The sequence below is a fragment of the Corylus avellana genome, chromosome 3 (assembly GCF_965113065.1).
Source record: "Corylus avellana chromosome 3, dhCorAvel1.hap1.2, whole genome shotgun sequence".
Lineage (NCBI taxonomy): Eukaryota > Viridiplantae > Streptophyta > Magnoliopsida > Fagales > Betulaceae > Corylus > Corylus avellana.
The window spans coordinates 6,202,850-6,224,818 of NC_142492.1; the positions used below are offsets into that span (position 1 = coordinate 6,202,850).

Consider the following 21,969-nt stretch of genomic DNA (forward strand, 5'->3'; position numbering starts at 1 on the left):
TTGGAGGGCTTTTTTATATTTTTCTCATATATATATATATATATATATATATATATATATATATATAAGTAATAACCAGTCTTATTAAAAGCGTAAGGCTCCCCTAAATACACCCGAAGTATACAAGGAAATCGTCATATCTTTGATACAAATATATCACATTTAAAAAAAAAAAAAAAAAAAAAAAAAAAATTGTGCATTATGGCATTAATTACACATTCATTCCACCAAAAGTAGAAAGAATAATATTGGGCATCAAAGAAAAACCTCACTTTGTTGAAATTCAATTTTGGGGTCTACACCACGGCGGCATTCGTCTACAAGAGCTAAACTTAACATTTCAGTGCAGAACTGATCATCGGGTTTCAGCCACAAAGCCTGGATTTGGTAGCAAGAACAGTGAGAACAAATTCAAACCAGTGAAGCAAACCAAACAAAAAGTTAATAAGAAGAATTTCTTATTCAATCTTCCTTTCATGAAAAGGTTATTGTGATATCAAGTAACTCACCATTTTAGTGAACATTCTAAAACATTTTTACAGAAAAGTTTAAGGTAGATAACCATGATCATCCTTGTAGCCATCATAAATAACTGGACCATCAACTAATTATATCAAATAACTTCTAATTTCTCTATCAATGACAAACATCCAATTCTTTAAACACAACGTAAATCAAAACAATGCTAAAAATTTTCAAGGGATGCCCAAGTGGACTAAACTAAATCATTCATTACGCACCTTGTGATAGTATGCGATTGCTGCAGTAAAGTTGTCCTGCACATATGTCAAAAAGGGAGAGAAACGGAAACATCAACATGAGAATTGTCATTATAATTTTCAGGGTTGAGAAGGCAAACATATACTTGAAATATTTCCACGCAAGAAAATGTGAATTTAATCATTTCATATTAAATGCAAAGTTATAAACCTCTCCCATGAATGCCTGGAATGTAAATTATTGTCAAGATTTTCATAGCCCATTTCGAACACAAAAGACAATAGCTAGCAAAAGGAAAAATACATAAATGACATCTTGAGGAAGGGAAAAAAAAAAAAATCAACAGTAGATAAAGATAAGGCTAAAAGAGTACCAGAGAATTTATTTGTCTTTTACAAGAAAAATTATTTAAAAAATTTAAGTTTCTGCAGGTACCGCATAATTATTAAGTTGTAAGAACCTTTACAGCATACGCAAGTTTAAAGAAATAGGGAACATTCCGTCTGCAAACCTTTCTTTTGAAAATCAGCTTGTTCAACACGATGCATCACAGGATTCAATCGATCAGCATTATTTTCTTTTGAAAGATCCCACTCCCAAAATCACAGTTTAACTGACTTTATAACAAATTAGCTCCTTGGCAAGGACTAGCCTATGTTGATAGAAATTCTATCATGGAAAACTAAAATGTAAGGTTTAGAGTATTCAATACACAAAGAAAACCATTTCCATCACAACTGTTTTATATACTTCTCCCACGTACAACAAGAAGAATTGATTGTCAACAAATTTGAATTCATCAATGATGACATTCAAAAACTACCCCCCCCCCCACCCCAAAAACAAAAACAAAAAACAAAAAAAACAAAAAAGCCACAACTAAGAATTTCTAAATCTCCAACTAGTTGATATTACTTATATCAAAGAAGAGAGAGTTTTTGAAATAATTGAATCACATTTTTTCATTTGTATTCTTCCGAAAAATGCATTGAAAAGCTCAACATGCTCATATCTAGGCCGAGGATAATTTTACCACATAAGCAAGGCTCGGAATATAGGAATATGGGTTTCACCTTATGGGTAACACAAGCAACATAATAAATTACTATTTATCTCAAAAATTTTAAAAAATTGTGAATTTAATCACTTAACCATTATTATAATACTATCATTTACGTGTTGGGCCTAGACTCTCCCTCAATAAGTGGGGCCCAACACAAAAATTTTAACCTTATAGTGTGAAGTCAAGATTTAAACTCAAGAAAATCTACTTTGATACCATAATAAAATTAACATTTTTTTTTTTTTCAAGTAGGCTAAGTTGATGAGAAATAATAAATTTTAATCACTTAACCATTATTTAACACAGCCATGCAAGACTTAAAAGAATGGAAATCCTAGTTCAAAATATGAAACAAGTTTGCACCAAGAGAGTAAGTGAAGGGATCAACATTTTTCCTTCGGTAAAGGCCCATCTAGGATGTCTTTGAATTATTAATTGATATTGACTTGTCTTGATTGTAACGATTGAAGAAAGAAAGAGAATGGTGGCCCCTTTCGCCCAGGGTGTATTGTCGGAGAACAACGTCGGGGACAGGGTGAGAACCTTAAGTTGGTTACACCCTGTAAGTGTTGGTTCTTCTAATTGATATTGATTTTGCTTTCCTATCAAGTACCATATTTTGAATATTATGATCAACCATATAATGTAATCCGACATAAGAGTACTCGAAGCTCAAAAAAGTCATTCAAAGTTGTTTTCCCTGCATGCTCAAAATCATTTCAACTCAATGTAGGACCTCAAAAACATATAACATGTGCACAAGCAAGTGGGCATGCTCACCATCACAATAATCATAGCAGTTTAAGAAGAAGCAGTTGCTCCCCTAAATTGTGCGCAATCGCAGGCTCCATAACAACTGATTGATCTACTAAGCACTTATTTCTAGAGCCTAGAAGTAAGCATTCAAAGAAATTCTAAAAAGGCAAGAAGTTGGGTATTTGGTCTCACTAGAGTTATGATGATAATGAAGAAACCAAAAATATATATATATATATATATATATATATATATATATATATATATATATATAGAAAGAGAGAGAGAGAGAGAGCATAGGAAAATGTTTGATACCTGCAAGTGATAAGTGTATGCAAGACCTGAATAAGTGCTCGCACTTCTTGTTGTTAATGTGAGTGCTTTCTCATAATGTGAAATTGCTTCATGGTACATCCTGCCACATGGTAGGTATCTATGATTAGTACTTGCAAAATCTTATTGGTCACTATTTCTATAAATCACAACACAGAGAGGATGTGAACTAAGATCAGTAGGAGGACAAGGATGCAGCATAGAGGATGTGAAATTCACCTACATAAATCAATGTAACAAAAACACAAAAGCTATTGCCACAAGAGAAACTACCATGATTTCCAAGGAAAACACCTCAACTAGTTAAAAATCCTCTGCAAGTAAAAATCTTCTAGTGATCTCCAAATTATTTACACCACAAAACCATTTTACAGACCAGTCGGATTGCTTGACACTTTAGCAGTCAGACATTTTCCGGCCTAAACCTAGACTCCCATATCGACCTACCAACCAGGGAAGAAAAAAAAAAAAAAAAAAAGAAGATTAAAAAGACAATCTTGCCCAAGACAATCCAGCTGCTGTGCACTGACACTACTGCTAATCACCTGACCCAACTGCCACCTTGGTAACGAAACACCATAACAGCACTAACACCATCTAAGACCCTGCCTCAAATTGACATTGCCGGCTTTGCAACCACTGCATCAGCAACTCTCACAACAGACACCCCTCTAACTCACCAAGCAAAATAACAACTTACAAAAGCCACATTAGCACCTCCCACCACAATGATCACTTTCTTATGTGCAAAACCAACAACACATCGAGCACCTTCATCTCATGTGCCCCATTCAAAATGAACAATATGAGCTAGCATAAACACTAAACAGCACAAAATATTAAATTTTTTTACATGGAAATTTAAAAAGAGATAATCCTTTTCTAATATTAATATATAATTTAACTAGGGATCATGAATATTTGAAGCATATTTTCTTCCATAAGTTCAAGGTAATATTTTGCTGACATTATTCAAAACGCTATCCTATTTTTTTTTTTATTTTTTTTTTTCTTTTTACCTATCAAAAAAAGTTACATCAGCAATATGCACAATGTGAAGAAAAAAAATACTCCTTTGGTCACAAAATAAATGTTTTTGATATGAAATGACATGATTACTAATGAAAAGGAAAAAATATAACGATATTCCTAAAATATCCTTTACTTTATATTAGAGTGACACAACCGTTAATAAGAATCTTGTCTAGTTTTTTTCAGAAAAAGGTGAGTACAATACAAGAAAATGAAGAAGCACGAACTTCCATTTATAGAAAATGAACATATATTTTGGGATGTCCCAAAAGAGGAAATAAACATGAATATTGGGACTGAGGGAGTAGTTAACTCACAGTTCTAGATACAATTACAAAGCCACTCGTTGCTCAAAAAGCAAAAGCAATTCTACATTTCAATCCAATAGGAAAAGGCTCCTCTACAAAAGAAAACTCCAGGAAGTAAAAAAGCCCTAAAAATTCATTTCAATGACATACTTTAATTTTCGGTATGCATGGGCAAGATTAACCACGGTCGGCTCCCATAATTCACTTAAAGGGGATGGAATGTGAGCCAAAGTCTTCTCGAACCACCACACAGCTTTATTATACCTGATTAAAATACAAAACTATGGTGGTCAAAATCAGCCAAAAATGTATGAATTACAAGATGTACAGGTCAAGAGGGGCATATATGATCCATTCTCACAACATTGGCCCTTCATAAAAATTTGTTTTGGGCCACTAGAGGGCTAAAGAAGTATACAATCAAAATATATAGCAGTGAAATCCACTAAAAAACATTAAACTTACATGTCTCATAATTGATACTCACTGCATATCTGGTGGTGAATTTACAAATCAAGATCAAGACCATAATTAGGTTCAGAATTTTCTTCTTAATTTAAGATTTTAAGTTGTCTGGCATCAAAAGTGCAGCTTATGTATGTAAAACAGAAGATCTAGTTAGTTCAAACGCTAACAAAGTTAAAGAACCTTACTTATAAATGCGAAATAACCATTTAAAAACAGTATTTACTAATTTCAGCAGAATTTGACGAGATTCTACAATCCACTTCTCAGGTAAACAAATGTCACCAAAGCTAAAACTTAAATGGCAAGATTATGCATCATGTCTTCTAAAGGTTACAAATTTTGACAAACTCAAAAAATAATTAACAGAACCCTGAAGTTAACATTTTATTGATGCAATCTTTGTCTAAATTTAATGAAGAGTTGAAATTTCATAAATACAAATTGTTTCAATCAGGTGACTAAGTTTAGTTACCAGTCCACCTTCCAAAATTTTCAAACTTACCATCTAGTCTATTAAACATGAGGAATATAAACTTTAATGAAAATATACACTTCGCAAGAATATTATGCAATGAAATAGAGGACATATTCATGAGGGGAAAACATCCTTACTCTTTCATATTATAAGCGACAACACCAAGTTCGTTATATACAAGAGGATCTGAGGGGCATATCGCCTTGGCCTGGGCAAGAAACTGAAGAGAAATAGGTCTATCAATAAAAAAAGAATAAACGTGAAGAGATGTGATAGAGAAGCCACCAAAGCTGCTTAAAAAAACAAGAAAAGCAATAAAGTGAGACGATCAAAATACTAGTTCCAAGGAACTAATATGGCTAATTTATGTTCCTGAACAATCCACAGATGTCTTTGCTATATAACCAGATTATAGGTTTCAGTATTCCAGATTGATTTAATCAAGAAGGATATAAATCTTGTCACTTCCAAGTAAAGGGGAAAACACATCAAATTTGCACACTTCTAATCCTATGCATGCAATAGATCCGAAAGAACGTTATCCTTCAGGATTATGAGACTGAAAGTGTTCTCCAATACAAGGGAGAATGGCGCTGTGGATGTTAATCAGAAATGTACTCAGACAAGGTTTATTCAGGATATTCCAGTTGTTAGGAATATGATATTGGGGTATTTTGGCAATTGGAAATCCCAATGATCAAGATTGTCTAAATTCTATTATAGAAATTAGTTGTTTATGGGATCTGTTGACTCATATCCTTGTTGGATATTAGAAATCTAGAATTCTTCAATCAAGAAAAAATTCTTTTAAAACGTTTGCACGTTTCTTGCAAATTTCAGTTTTCTAAAATTGTCTATGTTTTCATTCAAATCAGCTTGGAGTTTTATCTCAGGTTGCAAACCAGTCAAAGGGGGTTTTTCAATATTTATAAATTTTCTATATTAGATAAAGAGACACTTACCATATAATGATTTTTTCAGAGATAGAGATGTTAAGATGGATTTCTGACAAACTAGGAAACATAATATAAGATGGGGATGTCACTAATTGAAGATACAATGAATGAGAATCGTTTATGATGGTTTCAGCATGTGCAACACAGGCCTATAAATGCAGCAGTCCAAAAAAGTGATGGTGGAGCAAAATGGCCAAAATGCAGGCCAAAAAATGATTTGGGTAGAAATTTTAAGAAAGACTTGAATTCTAGATCGGTAACTGAGGACATGACCCTTGATAGGACCGGGCTATGTGAAAGGATCAACAGAACCAATCAAACCTAGTTAGTATTATCTATTAACGCTTAGTTGAGTTGAGTTATATGTTTGAAAAGAAATAAATAATATATTATACATAACTATCTAGCTTCTTTGGCAATGGCCTTATTAACCTTTTGCATACTAAAGACCAAGTCAATGGTGTGAAATATTTGTCTTCTTTCCAAATGGGTTTTGATATCTTTCTTTTTCTAGAATATGAAGTTTTTAATACAAGAATTGGAACATGTATAATAGAAACTTGAAGTGTGATAAAAAAAAGAAAAATCTCAAGTCATAGTTCACACCAAGTTTTTAATACAAGAATTGGAACATGTATAATAGAAAACTTTAAGTCTGATAAAAAAAAGAAAAATCTCAAGTCATAGTTCACACCAAGTTTTGTATCAACGCCCAATAACCTTTATTAGCCATGCCTGCTTTTCTATCAAAATCAAGAAACAAAAAATCACAAACATATGAATCAGTTTTAGCTTGAAATCTAAGCACAATATAGTTAACATCACACTTTTATTAGGATAGATTTTATATAACTCTACAGATCTTACTATGGATATGGAAATGAGGATGCAACTCAATACCGTGTGACACGTTCGACTCTATATTAGAACTTTGTAAAGAAGTTTACCAAAATCATTTTGGAAAAGAAGTATAATTAGCTGGATTGAAGTTAACAGTGATATCCGCGAGACAAGTTCATAAAATAGTCTTCGGGTGCTACAACATGGGAAGACTTCACATTTCTTGCAAGAATCAAAATCACAAATGTCAATTTGCCAATATTTACATAAAGGTAAGTAACCTGCGCAGCAAGCTTGTAGCTGTGGGTTCGCAGATACTCCATCCCAATGTACAAAGATGCTAAATGGCACCTGGAAGAAGTGAATATCAAGAGTTAACCTACAAATAAAAGATGCAGACTACTACGTAAGTTCATTTTTAGACGCTTATCTGCAACCATGACATTCTGTTACACAGTTTTGTCTAAGACAGAAAACAACTTTAACCAGAGATCAAAATGCCAGGATTGTTGAGCTACAGAGAATGGTCCATAGGAACAAAAATTATAGGAGATTTAAAGTCCAATTCCATTGGAAAGCATTTTGGAAATCTAAAGATGAAAATGTAAGCCGTCTTTCTAATAGAGGATAATATGAAGCTACAGTTTACATTTATATATGGAAAAGTTCATATAATTAAAGAATTACAGACTAATGGCAAAAAAATTAAAGAAATTCCATCTGAGATTTTCTGATTGAAATTTCTGAATGGTTCATTTTAATGCTTTGGACTCTCAGAACCTAAATTCCTGATTCAATCACTAATGATACCGGCCTAATATATTCTGCTAAGAGTGTGCAGCCAGACGAGGCAGTCCAAAAGTAGTTTATCAAAATGATCAAGTAGGTCAAAACAAAATGTTTATATAAGCAAGAGTCCTAGATATTCTGTCAGTATTTATGCACTAAATGATTATCAATTTTGTGATATTCTCTAGGCACTTAGAATTAGGAATCTGAATTCCAGTGTAATACAATTCTATGAGTCTTATGGTTAGGGAGACTGCAAATAACTTCTGTTTTCAAATACTTCTTGTAAAGGAGTAAAGAAGGGCCATTTACTGGGATACTTTGGAGTGCAATTCTCTTTTCTGTCAGTTTATGTCAAGCTTTTGGTTGACAAATACTTTCAGATCCGTTGCTTTACTGAGATATTTAAATTTGTTCAAAAAAAAAAAAAAAAAAAAATCAACAGCCAGCTTTTGGCTGCATCCATTAGATAGTTAGATATTGACAATTTTTCTTAATGATATTCCTCATCATTTTCCATTCAAATATAAGAGAGAGGGAGAGAGAGAGGAGAAACAGGGGGGGGAGGGGGGTTCATAACTTAGTATAATTAATGGAAACAACTTACCATAATTTCATAATTGCTACTTCAAAAATCAAAACCTAGTTTGTTCTGCTGTGGTAAACTACAATTTATCAGGCTAATACCTTAATTTAACTCAAGACACATCATAGTTATCAATAAAGAAGTTGTGGGCCAATGAATTTTACATTAAGAAAGTAAAATTAATCATTCACTCTTTTGGTTGCTGAGCTTGCAGATAAAAGACACATCAAACTTCTTTTAATATCATAACATTCAACCCAAAAATGACTGGATGACAAATTCTGCAAGTGGCATGTTAATGCTACCTATGCACATGCACGGTAACTTCTTCAATTAACCAAGAATAAGAGAGATGTTCAGAACAAAGTTTTTAATAATTATAGTCAAATTAACTAAACAAAATAACCAATTGAGTTTAAAAAAAAGAGGGAAAAATGCAAAATCAATCCATGTGGTTTCGCTGATTTACAATTAGCTCCCTGTAGTACCAAAATGAACTCAAAGGTTTATAAGGTAAGCCAAAAAAAACAATTCACTCTCTACAGTCAAATTTCATTCCCTGAATTAACAGATTCCAATAGTGTGACATGCCTGAGCCAATAAAATTATGGCATATGGCATACTTAAGTTAATGTCAAACTAACGGAATTTGTTAAGTTAATGGACGGAATTTGATTGTAGGTAGTAAATTATTTTTTTGGCATACCTCAAAGACCTCTAAGTTCATTTTGATACCACAGGGAGCTAATTGTAAACCAGCTAAACTACAGGGGTTGATTTTGCATTTTTTCCTTAAAAAAAAAAGTTTATAAGCATACTAAACACAAAATTAAGCAAGGTCAACTAGAATTTCTAATACAAATATATTTTCTTCATTATACAGCCAAGTGGAAGAAAAAGACTTCAATTATGTTTCACTTAGAATAAGAGCAATCGAACAATAAAATACCCTGGAAATAAACGAGCAGCAGTGCGATATGCCGACATTGCTTGATCACCCTCCTCTTTAGCAGCATGTGCATTTCCATAGCCTATCCAAGCAGGTGGAAATGTGCCATCTAGAGTCGCAGCCTTGCTGTGGAGTAGAACAAAGCCAATAAGAAATGAGTTTTGATTATGCAATCACATAAACTTATAAAATTAACAGACATGCCAGATAAGACAGGTTTAAATAATGACTTAGAAATACATTATTGGCGTAGAATTGTATTATCGGAAACCAAACGAGCAATAAAAATGTTACACATTCTATTTGCAACAAGTAGATCAGGAAACAAAGCACTTGACCCTTCTTTCTTTCTTTTTACAAGTATTAAACAATTTATTAGGAAAACGTGAAAGGGCACAACCCAAATACACAAGAAATATACAATAGAAACACCAAATAATCAAGATCTAATATTGCAATTATTGAAAGGGAAGAAAAAAACAAAGATGCCTAGGAATCCCCAAAACACTTATTAATTTCAAATGAGGGCTGTTTAATTTAAAATCATACTACAATGTCCTTATTCCCCACGATAACACTCATTTCCTTTGGATAAGTATTTGGCAAAATATGGCTCTTCTTAGAGTGGTTTTCTTTGCTTGGTTGACTGCCTTAGGGAAGATTTAACCATATATAATCTTAGAAAAAAGTAGCATGTCATCATGGTTGATTGATGCTATTAGTGTAAGAGTGGGAGTCAGTAGACCACCTTTTACTACATTGTGAGATGTCTAATGCCCTGTAGAATATCATCTTCAGCCATGTAGGGTTGCCGTGGGTCATGCCTCATTGAGTGGTAGATCTTTTTTTGTAGAAGTCGAAATGATAGTATATGGGAATATGGTTTCGTCTTGCCTTATGTGGTGTCTTTTTTTTTTTTTTTTTTTGGATGCCCGAGAACCCCTCCAAGGTAGGGCCACTAAGTGTACCTATCCCTATCAGGTAAACCTGAGACATAGCTTCGAAGACCGTGAACAGCCAGTCTTAAGGATTTTTTCTTCAAGACTCTTTATCACTAGACAGCTATCGTTGACTTAAATATTTCTATCTCTTATGTTTTTCATGATTTTTTTCTTCTACTAGCTAGGTGTTTCTCCTATATATTTCTTATGTACTTGGGTTGCACCTTTTGTGCTTTTTAATAAATTGTGTTTACTTATAAAAAAATAATTTCAAATGTCTCACATTTGCATAGATGACTGCCTGTAAGGCCATAACTCTAATACAAGGCCAGGCAACAGATCATGTTCAGGCAGGACCAAACGCCAACTTGGGGCAATCTAAAGAATCTGAACTATAAAATATATCCACCAAATGCATTGGACATGCCCAAGCAGTCAAGCACATTACAAAGAAAATAAATCCATATACATTTGGAGAAAAATAACAAACGTGAATATTCTTAAAAGACCACTAATGTCGGAACTGAAGAATGGTCACAGCCTATTTGCTCAAGTGGAGAGCATAAAGATATACAAACTATAATGAAATAAACTAAGAATACCACACAACTAAGCATACAAACTAAGAATGGTTATACTTTGGAAATTTAGCTGATATAAGGCAGCTCAAAAGTAGGACAATTTTAATTGTGCCTCTATTAATAACATTTGGCGTTTACCTGAAATAACGGCGTGATTGATCATACTTCTTGATACAATAGTAGTAGCAACCAACAGCAAACCATGATAAAGCCCTAAAAAGTGAAAAGTTTTGATAAGTAATCAACTTAAGGCATTAAAAAATCCAATTGCAAGGAAAACCTGAAACCCATTTTCCACAAGATTTTAGACTTTTTTTGTGGTGGTGGTGGGGTGGGGGGAGGATATATAGCAAAATCTATTCTTCAGCTCTTCATTATAACAAAAGCATATGGAATTTCAAACCAAAAGAATAATATCTAAACATACCAAGACAACTAAAATAATATAATAATGAAATCCGCTCTTACTTTTGAGGATAGTCCTTAACTAAATTGCATGCCATAACATAGAGCTCATTTGATTGCCCAAGCTCCATAGCAGCTGCTAAATGCACCAAGGTACTTTTCAGATGAAAAGGGTCTTTTTCAAGCAGTCTGTAACACAAATGCTAAAGCTCAGGTCAAATAAAGAGATCTTAGGAATACATTGTAGTTGTATATCCAAACCAGTTGCCAACTTACGCAGAAGTTAGTTCAAAACATTTTTGATACTCCCCACATTGATGGTAGTATTCAGCTTTGCATGCCAAAAGATCTGTGTTGGTTTTTAGTGTACGTTTGATGGATGAATCAGAAGAGTCACTAATACAACTTTCATTTTCAAGTTCTCTGAATTTGGCTTCTACAACACTTTCTTTGTCATACTGGGTAACACAAAATAGAACTGATGATTACACACAAGTAAACAGCAAAAGAAAGTCCTCAATCAATGTAATTATAAGAAATCAAAAAGTGCACTAGTTAATGTTTTACATTACGGCAAGTAAGTACTACACTTGCATCTCTGTTTACCTTCTTTATTAAACATGAATAGAATGACAGGAGCCATCCATCCTCTGGGCCGAAATGCAATGATGAGAGTAAACTTGTTTCTGAAATTCAACAGCAACTAGAAAAGTTAAAGAAATGGATCATCTCAACCAAATTAGATAGCTGTTTGAAAGAATGCAGATGCAACTAAATGGATACTGTGGTGGATGAATCACATGCCATGCCATAACAAGTGACACTATAATAAATTTCACCAGTTATATCAAAAACTAATTAGATAAAGATGAAGTAGAAAATGGAAAATCTGGTTTATCTTCAACAGCCTGGCATATTTAACACAAAGAAAAAGATTGTTTGAAGACCTCTTACCTTCCACACACGTCAGCATGTGATTTTCAACAAGACGCTCAAAAGCCTGAGATAGGTACAACCATGAGAAATTTACAAAAAAATACCATCAAATTTATTTAAACAGCTAACGTAAAAGCGACTAGAAGAAGTCTTTAAAAATTAATATCTTCAAAAAAAAAAACAAATGACAAAAAGATATGGAGCTGTTAAAATCTCTAATTAGGTAAAAACAGGTTATCGAGTTGCTAATTTGGAACTTCCAAACATTTAAAGGAAGTCTACACCATCTGCAGCCATACCCTCAGTCAACGGAGAAGCTATTTTCACTTGATAAATAATCTCATAGATCAATTAGAAAAGGAAAGAGTAACAAGATTAATATGTACCTCATAACATAAAGGATCAGCTTTGACAGCAGCTATGTACCTTAAAAGATCACAAATGGAGTAAATTAAAGGAGCTTTCTTTTCAACCAAAATCATGCATAATCATTCATCCTGTAAGGGTACTAAAATAACAATTCTAAAGCTACTAGAAGCAAAAACCAATAAATTGTCATTTTATTTTTATAAGAAAAAAAGCTTACAACTATCTCATGGTTGAGCAAAATATCAGGAGAAACTAACCACTGTCGAGCCTGGGCACGGTTGTCCGATGCTTCGTATGCCTTACCTCTTAGAAAGCATATTGCTGAAGATATCTGTCAGAAGAATGGAAAACCACCTTATATGCTCAAAAATCAACAGAAAAATAATACTGCTAAGTTTAGAGGGGAGTGGGAGAAAGAGCCGTTAGACAATATCAGATATCTATCTACACTTATCTCACATAATTCTTTTGTTTTCTTTTTTACTTTTTCAATTAACAATTTCTGACCAAAATTATGCACTAGTTTCAACTCAATAATACCAACAACAAAAAAGCCTTTAATCCAAAATACTCTGAGATTTCTACATAATGCCATTTTTTTGTCTCCAAGTCGGCTCAAATCGCACCCTACATATTCTCCATTACTCCCAAACTAACCATAAGCATTTCAAAACAGTTTTGAAGATCAAAGAAAACAAAGAGCTGCATTTCACAGTGTAGTTGCTTCTTGAACAAGCACATTAGTGTCTAAAGTACAGAAATTTCACAATGACATAAATCTACTTAGTGAACAACCTACAGTGCAGCCAAAGATAAGACATAACACCGCCAAAAAAAAAAAAAAATAAAGCGTTTACATTGATTTCACGATCTTCCCCTTCCTTATCGAGGTACATGGCATTGCAGTCCTTTGTGTCGTACACGTTACCGTGTTCATCCACTTTCGCTTCTCCGAGCATCACTAGGCATTGGTCCCAATCCTTGAGCTCCTCCTAACCACCACAAACACATTTAAGCCAAAACGGGAACCAAACAGCACATGCGATAGTTAAAAGCAAACAGGATCGTACGAGGCATTTGGCGGCGAGGTAGCGGAAGCGGAGGTCGCGGAGGACGATCTGGGAGGCGTTGAGGAGGTGGAAGGCGCGGCGGAAGTGGCGGCCGAGGAAGAGGGCCTGGGCCTGCATGTAGATGTCGGCCGGATCGTTGGTGAAGGCGGCGACTTTGTCGGCGAAGAAGATGGCCGACGAGTAGAGATGCTTGCTCACGCAGTCCCTCACCACCCCGCGGAGCTTCTCAATCTCCTCCTCTATCATGTTTCGAGTGCGAGTGAGTGAGTGAGTGAGAGAGAGGTTTCGGTAAGTAGTGGAGGATTGTGCTGTGCAGAGAGAAGGGGGAGAGAAGATTGATTTAGGGGTTTTGTAGAAAGAGGGGGAGTGTGAAATGAGCGGGAGGTTCAGATTTGTGAATGGGCGTTTGGGTTTGTTTTAAAGTCTTCAAGGCATTTTTTTTTTATTCTCTCATTTCAACTTTCTGCACTTGCCTATGAATTGAAAACGAAAATTTTTCTACATTTTCAAGTTGTAATTTTAAAAAAAAAAAACACATTTCCAAACGATACATTTTTTTGCGATTTGGTTTAAACTCACACTTTTAGTCTGGGAAATCGCAATGTCAAATGTACTCTAATAGACTGTTATATACAATTGTCATACAACTTGATAAAATCGTAATGAAGATTAGTCATTGTATCAGATCTTATATATAAAGCAATAATTAATTTTTACTGCCATGTTATTAAATTGTATGATAAAAAGAAATTCAACAAAAGCAATACTATTTAATATATTACTATATAATAGTGATATAATTAAGATAACGTCACGGAAAAAATCAACTATTAGTTTTTTTTTTTTTTTTACCGGGGCTTGTTTTATCATAATATTTTGTTTTTGTAATCTTCTAGGAGAATTCTTTATTCCATTTGTTTTTATAATCTTCTAATAGCAATTCAAGGAAAATCCAAAAGAGTTGCGGCAAATGCTTCTCATGATTCAGTTATGTTTGTTATTTTATTATTTTATCTTTTTCATTTTCTCCTCTAAAAACAAAAACATTAACAAATAACTCAAGACCCAAAATTCTCATCAAAACACAAAAACAATACAATTTCCATTTTTTGTGAACATTTTTCTAACCAAAAACAAAAAATACTCACAAAACACGTTAACAAACATGCAGAGCTTCCTCTTCAGAAAATGAGAAAGTTTTTGAGGGTCTTAAATGTTTTCTTCCAGTTTCCTTTCGCAGAAGCCAAGAAAAAAGAACCCTCTTGGGGCACTTACCCGGCTCACATGTAGTCATGTACCACAAAATAGTAGAAATAAGAACTAAACAAAGCAACAACATTGGCAAATTCTGCTCATGAAACCTCTCAAAAAGAAGAAGAAAAAAAATCATTCTCATAGATTAAAAGAAAAGGTAGAACAGGAAAGCCAAGCTATTATGCGCCTATTCTGCTTCTACATCTCATGTATCGTGGTTTAACAAATTGAGTTCAATATCCCGAGAGAATTTCTTTTTACTGGTTGTTACAACTTTGTATCCCAGTACAAGAAGAACCAATCCAACCGGTGAAGTTGTGTTTTTCTCATTTCTAACTTGAGCAGCAACCAAGTTTCGCCAAACCAGACTTGTCATCTTTGATATTTATTTTCTCTCCTTTGGTTGGAACAGATGTACCATCTCCATTTTCTCCTCCTTCCATTTGCTTCTTGCTTACGGCATGGTAGATTTGAGTCAGTACTTCAGCGAAAGCATTTTCCACATTTATTGCCTCCAATGCTGAAGTTTCCATGAAGTAAAGGGACTCCTTTTCAGCATAGGACTTCCCTTCTTCTGTTGGGACAGCTACTAGGTGGCGAAGATCAGATTTGTTCCCAACAAGCATCACGACGATGTTTGAATCTGTGTGCCCTCTTAATTCTTTCAGCCATCTGTCAGCATTCTCAAATGTTGCATGACGAGTGATGTCATACACAAGGAGTGCACCTACCGCTCCACGATAGTATGCACTGGTGATGGCACGGTACCTAAAAAGTCGAGAAGTAAATGAAATATAACATCTAGTATATGGGAGTAAAGGTATACAATTCAAATGGCCTCAACAATAATCAGGGTACTTGACAACAGTAACTGTTGCTAGTTAAATCTGATAAAAATACTATCTTTGAAGTGTTTCAGCAACAAGGCATGATTGTTCGCTAAATGGTTGGATGGAGAGAACCCAGAAAGGAGATCACTATTGAGATAGAGTCAACAAAAGCATACAGAGAATAATACTGAAGATTGCTCTTTAGAGAAAATACGAATAGAAACAATCAAAGAAAAGTGCACATCTACGGATTACTTTAAGCAAACATAACCAGCAAGCTGCATCATCTCCTGAAACTCTTTCAGTTTTCTCTTTTACAACAGCTTAATCAGACATAGCAGGAAATGCTCTAACAAAAATACATTATTAAAATGCTGTTAGTGAAACACAATAGTTAGGATGCCATCTTTAATTAATATTTGCCTGATCTAGCTACAAAAGAAACATTGTATCATGTTATGCAGCTCTCTTTTTTATTCTTTTTGGCATTTACTTGAGGTAGGATCTTATGGCCCAAAAGGCTTTCACACTTTTCTGGGTTTTTCTTTTTGTACTTTTCCTCTGTTGGTGGGGACCAAGGGTTAAAAGACACGTAGTCATGGATGTTGTCTTTGGAGAAGTATTATTAGAACCGGTTGCAAAAGGTTTGCAGGTTGTCCTTAGTTTCATGGTTTGGGTATGGTAAAACGGTCCATTTTTGGCATATGATGTGTGATGTGGGGATCATGCTTTGAAAGAGTTATTACTAAATTTTTATTTACTTGTAGAGGACAAAATACTTGTGTTAAATCTTATTTGAGACCTAGGGGTGATGGGGGAACTAGTTCATGAATCTTAGGTTTATACAAACTTTCTAATATTGGGAGTTGGAGTGATTCTATATTTCATACGTTTTATTCTAATACTCCAATAAGCAAAAGGCATGTTGGTTGAGGTGGACATTTAACTGTGGGGGCATATGTGATGTTTGTTCTTTTAATGAGTTCTTAAGAGGTTCCAATGCAGAGCAATTTCCTTGGAAGGGAATTTGGTGTAGCAGGAGTCTCAAGAAAGTTACCTTTTTTTTTGTATGTGTGTACAATAGCCTTAGGAATGATTCTAACAGTAAACAATCTCATTAAACGAATATTGTTCATTGTATACTGGTGAGCAAACTATAGTCGGTTATCTTTTCAGTTTTTGGAATTTAATTGGTGATGACAAAGAAGTTGATTAATGCTCCTTGGATAGAAAGGTTGGTTTGGGAAGTATAGAACTATTCTCATTTTTTACGCGCCCCATTGCTTAATGTTGACAGCCTAGAACAAAAGAAATAATCGTATGTTTAGTGTGTGCAGTTCTCTATTGTTGAGTTGAAATCAGTGCTCTTGAGATTGTTGTTCAAGTGGTCTGGTGCACTTGCGTTACTTCTATGATTCCTTTCGTAGGTTTTATTGATTCCTTTTCTTTTAGAAGAGACTTGTGTACATATACTGTGTACATACAGTTTCTCCGTTTCTCTATGTAGGGTATAAATGCGTACACAACAACAAAACCAGGTCTACAATTCCAAAACTGTACATCAGGTAACAAGGAAGCATTAAAAGGAACAATTTATAAAAATAAAGTCTGCAGAATAGCATAAATTTAATCAAGAAAGCCTTATACCAAATTCCCAACATTTTCAGTCAGCAATACAGCCTCCATCACCACCATTAAGCAGGAAATTTTTAAGTTGATCTTACTTCAATCATTCTGAAGTGATTTTCAGAACTTTGACCATTTTAACTCGTATCCTCCATCACTAATATATAGTTTCTACGTTTAGTTATACACTGACAACATGCTTAAGCATATTTTTTGACAACTTCTGTAAACTCTAAGAATTTCCCTTCTTTCCAAAATCTAATTGGACATCAATGTGAACAAAGTCTGCAGGGGAGTGCAGACCCTTTACTCTCTTCACCTTGCAAGCACTATTCATCCATGTTGATTTTTGCCAACATGATAGTGCCCTTTACTCAAACCTTTTCATCAAATTAAAACTGCCTTAGTGCCAAACCATTTTCATTCAACCATTATAGAATACTTAAGGTGCTAGCCGTTGATTCATTCAACCATTGCTGCAACCATAGTGTGGCCTTCTTGAATGTATTTTCGAAAGATCATATAAAAGTTCAACAAAATACTAATGAAGTTCACAAAATTTTATGACCAGACTTCAAAAGAACTGATGACAGCATCTTTTTTTGTAATGCATAAAGTGTTCAACATTTGACATGGAATGTTAGAAAGAAAATTAGGTCATCATAAGCAGTGATGCAAATATAGAGTCTCCGTTTGTTAAACTTTTCTTCTCCTCCCTTTTGTTTTCTATTCTCAAAACAAAAACGTAAACAAACGGCCCCAAACACAAAACACTTAAAACTATTTTCACATTTATGTCACATCAACCAAAAACAAAAAAAAAAATCCCCAATGGACATTATCAAACAAAGCCAGAATTTTTTAGGTTCATTGATGTAATAAGCATGCACACAAGGAAAAATGCAATTCTAGGTGCATGCTCCTGAAGTGCCTAAATACCCAATCATCCTCCTGCAACAACACTAAGAGAATGGATTGAATGAATTTCTTTGCAACATTTGACAACTATTGAAAAATATTCATTTGTATATGCTTTTACTGCTATACTAACTAAAAATCATAGTATTTTAATCCACAGAGTAAATAATATTTGCATTTTGTAAAAAGTAAGGGGTAATCCTTTGAACTTTTTTCAACTAGTAAACTAATATTATCATTACTCTATAACTACCACTTGTCAAGGCCAATGGCTGACCATTGGCCTTGACAAGTGGCATAAGGTTGGTTTTGCTAATATGCCTCCCTTTAGGAATCACGAAATTAATGGATACCCAGCATAATACTCATCCCTTAATCAGTCCATCAGCCCATCTTCCAAAAAGAAACAACCAAATCTGACGGGTCCAAAGCAACAAAGGAAAATGGAACAGCTTAAGACAATTTTCACCAGAAAGGCCTCAAATTTTGACAGGCAATTTTTGTCCGTTAGCTTGACATTGTTAATTCAGGTATTTAATGGTGGCAGATGCTGTTGCCTCATTAAACTATTAACCAAATACATCCAAGGATACAAACATGATAAATCAGAATTATTCAAACAAAGTAGTTCAAACAACAGATCTGACCTCAATTCACCTGAAAATGAGAATAATTTGAGTGAACAAAAGCTCCTCATACAGCCCGATGATATACATGGACTAAAGTTCGTAACAGCATCTAATTACAGATCTAGACAAGGAGAAACGGGATTACTAGCACATCTTAAATTAAAAATCACCATATAACTAAAATGTCCTTAAAATATCATTATCTGAGAAAAGACAAAACTCAGATTTGGAAAATTCAAAGTAGCAGAAGCCTGAATCTCTTCAAGAATATTATACAGTACATTAAATCGGATCTCACTCTCAAACCAACATATTATCTCCATCCAATAAAATAATGAACAAGCAAATCTACACGATCCCAAGAAAATACCCAAAAGCTTCACAAGCACACAAATTCCTAAGGTATGTCTAAGAGAAAGATAACCTTCGTCGAACAAATCTGATGGTAGAGACTAAGGATTTAAATCTATATCTAAAATTTGGTAACAAGCACACGCTATTTCCATCCCTGCCAAGCAAAGAACAATAAAATTCACCCAATACAGCCAAAGAAACCAAACAAGATGGTATCCAAAGCTCGACAAATCCAACATACCCAACAATCAATAAGCCAAAATAAGAGAAACCCAGATGAGGAAAGACAAAATTGAAGAAAAAACAAAAACCTCTCTTGGCCAGCAGTGTCCCAAATCTGAGCCTTGATGACCTTGCCATCGACGTTCAAGGTCCGAGTGGCGAACTCGACTCCAATGGTGGACTTGGACTCGAGGTTGAACTCGTTCTTGGTGAACCTGGAGAGCAGATTCGACTTGCCGACGCCCGAGTCCCCGATCAAGACCACCTTGAAGAGGTAATCGTAGTCGTCGTCAGCTCTGTACCCCGCCATTGTCAGCTACCGTAACAGCTTTCCCCAGCGAAATAGAAGAAAGAGAGAGAGAGAGAGAGAGAGAGAGAGATTTGCAGGCAAATGGAGCTTTCGGTGGGAGGACATAGTGGGAAGCGTGAAAGTGTTATAAAAAGCGCCAGAAATGATGCGAGAGGAAAAGGGTACAAAGTGAAAGCCTTCATCTCCTTACTATGGGCTTTTTTACCACACTCTTGGCATAAGGGACTTGCCTCTTTGAGTGAGAGCTTTGGATTTAAGTGGTAATGTTCACGCTTTTACTAAAACTGGAGTAAGTTTATCAATAGGAAAGAGTCCATATTGAGACAGGCCAAATCAAGATTAAGGTGTGTTCAGCATTGCAATTTTATAGACGAAATGTGAGATTTTAAACCAAATCATAAAAAATAAATTATTTGATATTGCGTTTTTTAAAAATTGCCATTTAAAAACGCATAAATTGCAAGTAATGATGTGTTTTTTGAAAACGTATAATTTTAAAGGTCAAACTGTAATTTTGTCAAACATTTAATTGTGTTTTTCAAAATCACGTTTTCAAATCACATATTTTAAAATCGCACTTTTTGATATCGCAAACCCAAAAAGAACCTAGTTATGTTATTGTTAAACTTTATTTTGGGAAACTTTCACTCTTTTTGAATTTACACCCCCAAAGTTTAAAAACTCTTAATTTAGGGTATTAAACTTTCAATTTTTTGCAATATCCCCCAACGGTTAAAATTTTTGTTAAATCTTGTCAAAATTTCCATAATACCCTTTCTTTACACAACAAAAAAATTACAATGATTCAAGCGTATATATTTTTGCAAATTTTGTTAAATCTTGACCAACGAATGAATTTTTGCACTTTTTTTATAATAAAAATATGGGAATTTTTATAGGATTTGACGGAAAATCCTAACGAATTGAGACATTGCAAAAAAGTCAAAGTTCGATACCCTAAATTGAGAGTTTTTGAACTTTAGAATAATGGTCTCAATACGTGTGAAAGTTCATGAGAGATTTTGTGAAGTTTTTCCGTTTTATTTTTGTTGCATCTAATGACGTATATGAGAGAGCATATGTTTCTGATAATGACTTCTTCTTTTTTTTAATGAAAATTTGAATATGTGGTCTTTTATAAATAAAAATACACATACCCTTTCAAACTAACATTCAATTTGCAATATTCTTCAATAATATTGCATCAATGTATCTCCAAACTACCAAAAATTTACAATGTACCCCAAATGTTAAAAATACTCTTAATAAAAAAATTTAAAAAAAAATGGTGACCCACGGCATTGCGGTGGGTCTTTGCCAATTTTAACTTGAATCGATATTATTGGCCACATATTGTAACCTTTTGAAATCCTTAAGAGGTTGAGAAGTACTAAGGAGCCAAATAAATGAACCCAGCAAAATTTTCAAACTGACGTGGCAAAAATTCTTAAATTAAAAAAAAAAAAAATGCAATTCTCTCTCACTTGTTTGCCACATCAATTTGAAAATTTTTCTGCGTTCATTTGTTTGCCTCCCTAGCACTTCCCTAGTAGGTTTGCCCTCAAAGCACATTCGCTTCTATCTTCTCCTATTCCTTTTATTGTTTTAATTTGAATCAAATAAATTTTCACATTAATAATTTGATGTATACACATAACAATATGTATGTGTTTCTGTTCTTTTGGGGGCAATGGTGAAGGTTTTGTGTGCACACAATAGACAAAAGCACAATCTCCATTTTCAAATTTATAGGTGTATTTTGGACATTATAAGTTGGGTGTTAATTTGAGAAAGATATATATATTTTCCAAAAAAATTGCAATAAACAAAGCTTAATAGAACTAACAAGAAGTTGCAAGATGCAGCATATAAAACCAAAACAAGCAACACGACAACCCATTGCTCATAACATCACCTGAAAGACCCCATCAACATCAATAATCTGTTCATAAGAGAAGTCTGGAAGTTAGACAATGAGTTAAACCTTTGATTCTAGTGCTAAACATAATATCAAACAGAACTCTAGCTTCTCTCAAGCTTCGCTTAGAGACTTACTTTAGGAAGTTCTAAGTTCCTTTCCCTCCAAAATGAATTATACTTATCGGTTTGGGTTTGTGATTTTAAAACGTGTGATTTAAAAATGTGCGATTTGAAATGTAATTTTTAAAAATACAGTTAAGCGTTTGAAAAAATCGCAGTTTGACCTTAAATCTCAATTTAACCTCTAAAATTATGCGTTTTCAAAAAAA

General features: G+C 34.1%; 2 protein-coding genes across 2 annotated transcripts; both read right to left on the reverse strand.

The window, feature by feature from the left end:
- Window positions 1-86: 86 nt before the first annotated feature.
- On the reverse strand, window positions 87-13,929 carry APC6 (anaphase promoting complex 6). Its single transcript, XM_059588962.2, has 16 exons — window positions 13,578-13,929; window positions 13,365-13,499; window positions 12,765-12,838; window positions 12,525-12,564; window positions 12,157-12,202; window positions 11,809-11,888; window positions 11,479-11,660; window positions 11,266-11,391; window positions 10,936-11,010; window positions 9,276-9,401; window positions 7,233-7,302; window positions 5,293-5,375; window positions 4,363-4,476; window positions 2,855-2,954; window positions 741-776; window positions 87-378 (listed from the first exon to the last, which is right to left on the reverse strand). Exons 1-16 carry the CDS (start codon window positions 13,821-13,823, stop codon window positions 256-258), a joined length of 1,656 nt encoding a protein of 551 aa, XP_059444945.1. The 5' UTR covers window positions 13,824-13,929; the 3' UTR covers window positions 87-255.
- A 1,015-nt stretch (window positions 13,930-14,944) lies between these two features.
- Window positions 14,945-19,858, reverse strand: RABA1B (RAB GTPase homolog A1B). The gene is made up of 2 exons (XM_059585215.2): window positions 19,500-19,858; window positions 14,945-15,599 (listed from the first exon to the last, which is right to left on the reverse strand). Exons 1-2 carry the CDS (start codon window positions 19,718-19,720, stop codon window positions 15,164-15,166), a joined length of 657 nt encoding a protein of 218 aa, XP_059441198.1. The 5' UTR covers window positions 19,721-19,858; the 3' UTR covers window positions 14,945-15,163.
- Between the last annotated feature and the right edge of the window lie 2,111 nt (window positions 19,859-21,969).